Source organism: Nestor notabilis, unplaced genomic scaffold (genome assembly GCF_000696875.1).
Source record: "Nestor notabilis isolate BGI_N333 unplaced genomic scaffold, ASM69687v1 scaffold10474, whole genome shotgun sequence".
In the NCBI taxonomy this organism is placed as follows: Eukaryota; Metazoa; Chordata; class Aves; order Psittaciformes; family Psittacidae; genus Nestor; species Nestor notabilis.
The window spans coordinates 1-8045 of record NW_009925202.1 but is presented as its reverse complement, the minus strand read 5'-3'; the positions used below and the strand labels follow the sequence as shown (position 1 = coordinate 8045).

Genomic DNA, 8045 nt, shown 5'->3' with positions numbered 1-8045 from the left:
ATGGTACCGTGTTGTGTCGTTTTAAGGTGTGTATAGTGGGTATTAAGACTGTCAGTTCTTAGGTGGCCATATCTATATAGCTGTGTGCCAAGGAGACGAGTTTGCAAATAGCCTGGGTGCTCTGTTACCTTACCAAACTGTTCGGGATTTTTATTCCTGGTTTTGAATACTCTCCAAGTTCTCAGAATATAATTTTCTTGAAAGCGTGTACTTTTGTTCTTCGTGAGAGGTACTCTTCATATATTTCTTCATTTTTCAAAGCCAGGATAATTTTCAAGGGCGGATGACAGAACCAACTGTCCTTCCTGTGCATGCAGAACAAACACAGAAAAGAGAGAGTGTTGCCACACAGCTGATGAAGCATGAAAAGGAAGAGGGTGTTCGTGTTCCTTCTAACGAACTTGGTTCAGCAAAAGCAGCTGTTTACCAGAGAGAGCAGTCTACGTCGGAGTTAAGAAAGGACGGTGTATACAAAAGTACTCGGAGACCTGAGAAGACAGAAATTATTAAATCGCTTGTGACAGATCACGATACATTTAGAAACTGTGAACTATATCTACCTGTGTCTAGTAATTGTTCAGCAGTGGAGTCATCTGAGGACAGGTAAGGTTTTTTTTAACGTATGTATGTCAACAGCTTTTCTGTAGAGAGGGGTACATGGAAGTGCATTTCTTGGCAAAATTTCATATATGTTAGAGGGTTAGTGAAATAGGACTAAATGTCAGATCTTAAACTTTGAAGGCCACTTTATTTTTATAGTTTATGAATGATCTTTCTTTCCCATCTAATAGTATATAGGGCAGATATATTCATACAAAATCATGTTTTGTCAATAGTGCTTTCCCCTCTGTCCAGCTTAGTTGTGCTTGCTGTTGTCGTGGACTATTAGGTTTAGGTGTTGGGGTTTTTTTTGGTGGTGTGAGGGTTTTTTTTATTGTTTGTTTTCAAAAGCAAAGACCATGATACTCTTAAGTAAAATCTCACATACAGCCTTTTTTTCCTTGGTGTCTTTGGTTTATTAATTTACTAATTCAATGATTTAAGTGTTTGCCCACAACACTGTGCACTATTTATTTTTTCTTTTGTGCATGCATGCGTTCATTTGATTTTTCTTTTCCATCTGCTATTTTATTCTCACTCTATTGTTAAATATTAATGTGAAGACTAATGGGGGAAGGCTTAAGTTTCCACATTCTTGTTTCCAAAGATTTACTTAATTATGTGCTTTGCTAGAACAATGTTAAGATGCACTTTCAACTCTGAGAGTGTCTGGACAGATGGATTGCACCTTGATTTCAAAACAGCTTAGTTAAATTGCAGTACTTTGTTATGCTGTATGTTGATCTATCAGGTTCTGGCTCTATGGGTTGTCTTTTGTCAGCTCCCAGAAAGAAGATGGGGTAATACTGCAGAGGAACATGACACTGCTTGCTCTACACCAAGCTTCTTTCTAGAGTGATCTCATTAGTTTACTGAGTTGAGCACTTTTTCACTTTGTGCCTTATAACCTAACGTATTCGAGGATGTATCCTTAAGTAAGGCTTCCCCATTCCCTGCCATATCCTGTGGGATCTCTTGTAGAAGCAGGTTAGTCCATGCTCAGAGGGGGAGGTTGTTGCTTTATGTTTTGTTGTTGCTTTATGTTTTAAATACTTAGCTTGTAGATAAGCTAGGCTAGAGATTGCTGCTGCTGAATACTGAGGAGTTTGGATTTATTTCATAGTGTTTTCAAGGTCATTAACTGTTCCTGAAATTCTTCACAAACCTTAATTTCTGCTGAGAAATGAGATTACACATGAAATTAGGGTTTATCCTGTGGCACACTGTGACAAGGATAAGGACTTGGGATAAGCATTTCTATGATTTTACTTCTCATCAGGTAGTACTCTTTTTATGAAGTCCTGTGTTTAATATCTACTTCATCTGTTGTTTCTCTTTGTTATGAACCAGATTTCAGGCAGCTACTTGAGTACCCAGGAAAGCTAGTTTGGTAGTTAGAAGTTTGAAACTTGAGTAAAAACTAAACTGTAGTCTCATATGACTGCACAATAGATGACAGTTTTCTGATATTAACCTATATTTGTCTTCATATTTCTCAAGGGAAATATATACAAATGGATTAGAAATGTTACCTGTTTTTAAGTAAGCTGGTTTGGATAAAAAGAAACACAGAGCCATGATTTACCAGTGTATTTTTTGCAGTTTAATGGGAGTAATTAATTACCATCTGGCTACATTAAACCCTTTCTTGCAATCTTTCTAACTGCTTATCCTGTCTTCGGTAGATGTGATTGTATGACATGCCACTCAGTATCATGTTTAAAGGAATGTGCAATTTATTATTTGTTCTTTAACACTCTGTGAATCTTCATTCTCAACAGTAATGTTCACACCCTGTCTTTGAGATCTTTTCTTGATAGTGCTAGGCTTTGCATAGAAACAAAAATCCTTTTAGGCCATCGTTTTCTCCCTCATGGTCATAATTTGACTTAAGAATCTCTGTATATAGTCTCAGATGGAGACATTTGACTCTTCAGACAGCATAAAAGCCCGTATTATTCAAGGAGGAAATGTTTGTCTGGATTTCAGCCTCTAGGCTGCAGTTTGGATTATGTGAGAATTTTTGATGTCTTTGAGTTTGTAATGTTCAAACCAGCTGCAGATAGCTGGCTACTTTTCATTGTAATATTCTGTCTTGTATTGTGCTCATTACTAGGCAGGTTGCTCAGCCTCAGTGGAACATAGCTACAAAGTTCTGATGATTAATGCATTCTTAGTTGGATGCATAGGTTGTAGAATTTCTATACTCAGCAAATAGGATCTTAGTTTGTGTCTTTTGCAAATTTATCTGTAAAATTTCCAAATGCAAAGGGACTTAAGTATTCTGTAGTGTCCTTACAACCAGCAGAAATTCAGGCAGTGATTTGTTAGCAATGTAATAGTCATAGATGAGGGAGGTGAATAACTGTGAGCAATTTTTTGGGTTTTTTTTTTTTTTTGTTTTTTTTTTCCCTGAAAACTTCTGTTGTTTTTATGAAAATGTGCAAGGTGGAAAGTAAACTGAGTTGAAAAACAGTTGGAGGAAGACTTAAGTACTTTACTGGTGGTTAAAAATTGGGGGAAAAGGTAAGTGGCTAAGATTTGTGCTGTTACATGAGGCATGTGTTGATTCTTATTGCAGTGAGGAGGACATGTATCGTGATGCAGAAGAAATAGAGAGAGAGAAAACACTACTTTGCAGGACAAGCTTTTCAGGTATGTTCAGACTTCTACTGATGTTTCAAATAGAGCATTACAATTCTGTACGCTAATTAATAGCACTAATTTGTGATGACTTGACACACTTATTCCCTAGGTTTTTTGTGCACAGATGTCTCTCTGTGCACTAGAAGTTACTTATCATGACTGAATACATCATGCAGTTTAATTCATGAAAAGATAGATTTTATGTAAAGCTATTTGCTCTTAGTATATTTTCCCCATGTTTCAATAATTACTTTACAAGAGAATGTGAATCTTTTGGAAAGCAGTCATATAACCTGTGTTATGAGTGTTGTGTTTGAAAATTACTGATTTATAGTCGTTGTAACAGCATCTATTGCTGGGATCCCTCGATAACCTTAGTGCTATGTGTTTTGGAATGAAGGCTGATGGGATTCCAAGAGAAAACTGTTACTTCCTCTTTCAACTGTTGTTTCTGGCTTCTTCAGAAAGATCTATTACCTTTTTCCCTTATAATCTGGCTGCTGAAAGAACAGCACATTTTGACAAATATTTTTCTGATTGCTAAGAAAATAAAGAGTACTTAACTAATTTCTACTCTTTGCCAATTAATATTTTGCTAAGAGAGGGTGTCCTGGGTTCAGCTACAGCAGTCATTTTTTCTCCTTCTTAGTAGCTGGTGCAGTGCTGTGTTTTTGACTTTCAGTCTGGGAACAATGCTGATAACACCAATGTTTTTAGTTGTTGCTAAGTAATGTTTACTCTGACCAAGGACTTTCTCAGTCTCATGCTTTGCCAGAGAGGAGGGGAAGCCAGGAGGAAGCAGAGGCAGGACACCTGACCCAAACTGACCAAAGGGGTATTCCATACCACAGCACGTCATGCTGTCATGTATCAGAGGAAGAGGAAGCCCAGTATATAAACTGGGGGGAGTTACCCAGAAGGCCCAGATCGCTGCTCGGGTCGGGCTGGGTATCGGTCGGTGGGTGGTGAGCGGTTGTGTCCTCTCCCCTTGTTATTCCTCTTATCATTATTATTGGTAGCAGTAGTGGTTTATATTATACCTTAGTTACTGGAGTGCTGTTATCTCAACCCGTGGGAGTTACATTCCTTCGATTCGCCTCCCCATCTCTCCGGGAGCGGGGGGAGGAAGGAAAAGGGGGGGAGCGAGCGAGCGGCTGTGTGGTTCCAAGTTGCCGGCTGGGTTTAAACCACGACAGAGGGGCAGCATGTTCTCTTGTTTTGTTGGACAACATGATTATTTTTGTGCACTTGTGTCGTGGTTCAAGCCCAGCTGGCAACTTGGAACCGTGCAGCCGCTCGCTCACTTCCCCCCTCTTCCTTCCTCCCCCCGCTCTCGGAGGGATGGGGAGGAGAATCGGAGGAACATAACTCCTATGGGTTGAGATAACAGCACTCCAGTAACTAAGGTATAATACAAACCACTACTGCTACCAATAATAATGATAAGAGGAATAACAAGGGGAGAGGACACAACCGCTCACCACCCGCCGACCGATACCCAGCCCGACCCGAGCAGCGATCTGGGCCTTCTGGGTAACTCTTCCCCAGTTTCTATACTGGGCATGACATGCTATGGTATGGAATAACCCTTTGGCCAGTTTGGGTCAGGTGTCCTGTCTCTGCTTCCTCCTGGCTTCCCCTCCTCCCTGGCAGAGCATGAGGCTGAGAAAGTCCTTGGTCAGAGTAAACATTACTGAGCAACAACTAAAAACATTGGTGTTATCAGCGTTGTTCCCAGGCTGAAAGTCAAAACCACAGTACTGCACCAGCTACTAAGAAGGAGAAAAAAATGGCTGGGGTAGCGGAACCCCAGAGAAAAAAAAAAATGGCTGGTATAGCTGAACCCAGGACAACTTGTCATTTTCAAAGCAAGCTGGCTTTCTTCCCCCTGGCTACTAATAATTACTTAGTAGCTATAGATTGTGCTGCTAGTCTCCTTTGGCACCAATGTTATTTTAGAATGATAGGGTGCATTTAGAAATTCAGTTGTTCTGTTTCACAGTTCTCTGCCTAATGTTACTTAATCTATTTTGATAGAATATAAACTAAGTGTTGCACCTGAAATGGACATCATGGAGTATTGCAGAAAAGAATGGAGAGGAAATACACCAGTAGCAAAAAGGATGAGAAAGGTATCAGTTCTCTTTTTGTTGAATTTTGTTGGGCCTTTTGCTTTCATTTGTATATTCAGTAGGTGATTTCCTATAGGAACAACCTTTAAAACAGGCAATGCAATAGCAAAGTTTTCCAGTGTCTGGTCTTGTAAATGGCTGACAACTGGAAGATAGTTCTGTCATATTCATTCAAAATGTGTTTTTTAGTAAGACTACTTGTTGATAGTGGAGGGTTTTGACTAATACTGTTCTTCAAAAATTTGGTTTATTACCATAAAATGGTAATTTTGTGGGCTGTTGAAATGGCAGAGCAGATCACCAAATTTGTTGGCAAAAGGCAAATAACTGAAGTTAGTGAACTGCATGCTTTTTAAGATAGGGAACTTTAATGAATAGGCTCAGTTTTTCTTAAGTTTTTCCTATATTCTTACTTTTTTGTAGGTTTTGTGCTAGTTTTCTTAAATTAGTCTTGAGCTAGAGTGGTAAAGAATAAAGCATAGGGTTGGTTGGCTTTTTTGGTTCGCTTTTTTTAACATAATTTTAAAATTTAGTGGTATGCAAGCAAACCTAAAAGTGCTTTCCATAAACTGAAATATCCGTGTGTCACCTTCAAGAGATTAGTGAGAGAAATACAAATGCATAGCTGAAGAGACATGCTGAGATTCAGAAGTTACGTTTCAACACTAATGCTTCTGCTGAAAGTGTATGTAATGGGAACAGCAGGGAGGGAACGAATTTGCTGAGGCATGCGTCAAGATATTTCAGTGTAAACAAAAATTTTCCCTGGGGCAGAAACAAATTACATGTGACATGTATTGGTTGAGTAGAATCATAGAATCCACCAGGTTGGAGAAAACCTTTAATGTCATCAAGTCCAACCATTACCCCAGCACTGCCAAGTTCACCACTAAACCATATCACCGAGGGCCTCATCTACATGGTTTTTGAACACTTCCAGATATGGTGATTCTACTACTTCCCTGGGCAGCCTGTTCCAATGCCTGATCACCCTGTCAGTGAAGAAATTTTTCCTAATATGCAATCTAAACCTCCCCTGGTGCAGGCTGTTGCTTGTTAGCTGGGAGAAGAGGCTGACTTCCAGCTCTCTATAACCTCATTTCAGGTAGTTGTAGAGAGCAACAAGGTCCCTTGGAGCCTTCTCTTCTCCAGACTAAACATCCCCAGTTCTCTCAGCTGTGCCCCATCAGACTTGTGCTCAAGACCCTTCACCAGCTTTGTTGCCCTTTTCTGGACCTGCTCCAGCATCTCAATGTCTCTTGCAGTGAGGAGCCCAGAACTGAACACAGCATTCAAGGTGCAGCTTCACCAGTGCCCAGTACAGGAGGATGATCACTTCACTTTTGAATTTTCAAAATGGGTAGTGGGTCAAACTATTTCTTTTTTTTTTTTTTTTTTTTTCTAATAGCATTAGCATTTGGATACTAACATTCCCGTATCTTTTATGATACCAGTACAAGACTTTAAATGTATAATTAATGCTTTTATGTTATTTGGGGTTTGTGTTTTTTTTTTTTTCCTAGGGATATGAAGCAGTTGCTCAGAAGTTTGCATCTATTAGGAGAGTACGAGGTGATAACTACTGTGCTTTCAGAGCAACTCTTTTCCAGGCACTAAGCCAAGCTACCCAGTTACCAAGCTGGCTGCAGAGTGAGGATTTTACTATGGTATGTGTCAAGCTCTGATCTCTGACAGTAAAGGAATGTTGGTTCTAACCTATTTGATAATTTTATGATCACATTTCTCTGTTATGCTGTACATGCTCACTTCGTAATATTCCTGAAATTGCAAAGTGGTAATGTTAAATTTTGTTGTTTGTTTACACTGATTCTTCCAACTTGGAATTGAGTCCAGGTCCAGTTTATAGTGTATAAATTTAACTATAGTGCTAACTGTAATATAACTTGTCTTCATCTTGCCCTCTTGTTCTTCTTACTGCATGTAATATGGCAGTAAGATATTTTCCACAAGACAGCTGGCAATAACAAAAACATAGACAGCTTATTCCAAGCACATTTGAAAAAACAACAGGTTTTCAAATTTATTGTATGTGTTCTTGGGTGCCATATATGGTTTCTCTAGAAAGTAGATATTAACAAATTGGATGTTGTAGGCTTTCCAGAATCTGTTTATTACCTCTGTCTTAACTGTTACTTAAAATAAGTGGAAGAACAACTCCAACCTGATAGGAAGAACACATCTTATGGAGCATTGATGGATAAGCAAAGTGAGGTGTCTTCCTAAAAGTAGAAGAATATTCCAGAAATTGTCTTGTGGCAACAAAGTCTATTTGCTGATATTGGTGAACGTGGAAGAAATATTTAAGAAGCTGCCTATGTGAAAGTGGCCCCCTTCCGGGGAGTATGGTTCCAGATGTCCAATCTGCTGCTGGAAGTGTAAATGATGTCTGGTGCAGACTCTGTGTGTAGGCTAGCAGTCCAGGGTTAATAAATGAGGGTAAAAAAACTAGGCATGCAACTGCCAGGATGTCCTTCAGGAGAAGTGTAAAAACTTTTAACTGAGCAGGTGTAGCATGAGAACAGTAAAAGAGGCAGTCCAAAAGCTAAAGTATGATCTGGTGAATCAACTAGTGCCCAGGTTGTTTTCTTACTTATAATAAAACCTGTCCCATAGTGGTTTTGTTTTGTGGTTGTTTTTTTTTTTTTT

The 8045-nt window shown here is 39.2% G+C and overlaps 1 protein-coding gene across 1 annotated transcript; it reads left to right on the top strand.

The window, feature by feature from the left end:
- Positions 1–283: 283 nt before the first annotated feature.
- LOC104404501 (ubiquitin thioesterase otulin-like) lies at positions 284–7045 on the top strand (the record flags this gene model as incomplete). Its single annotated transcript, XM_010012945.1, has 4 exons — positions 284–603; positions 3182–3255; positions 5284–5378; positions 6902–7045. Coding segments are annotated over exons 1-4 (633 nt in total), but the record flags the coding sequence as incomplete, so codon positions are not given.
- Positions 7046–8045: the final 1000 nt, after the last annotated feature.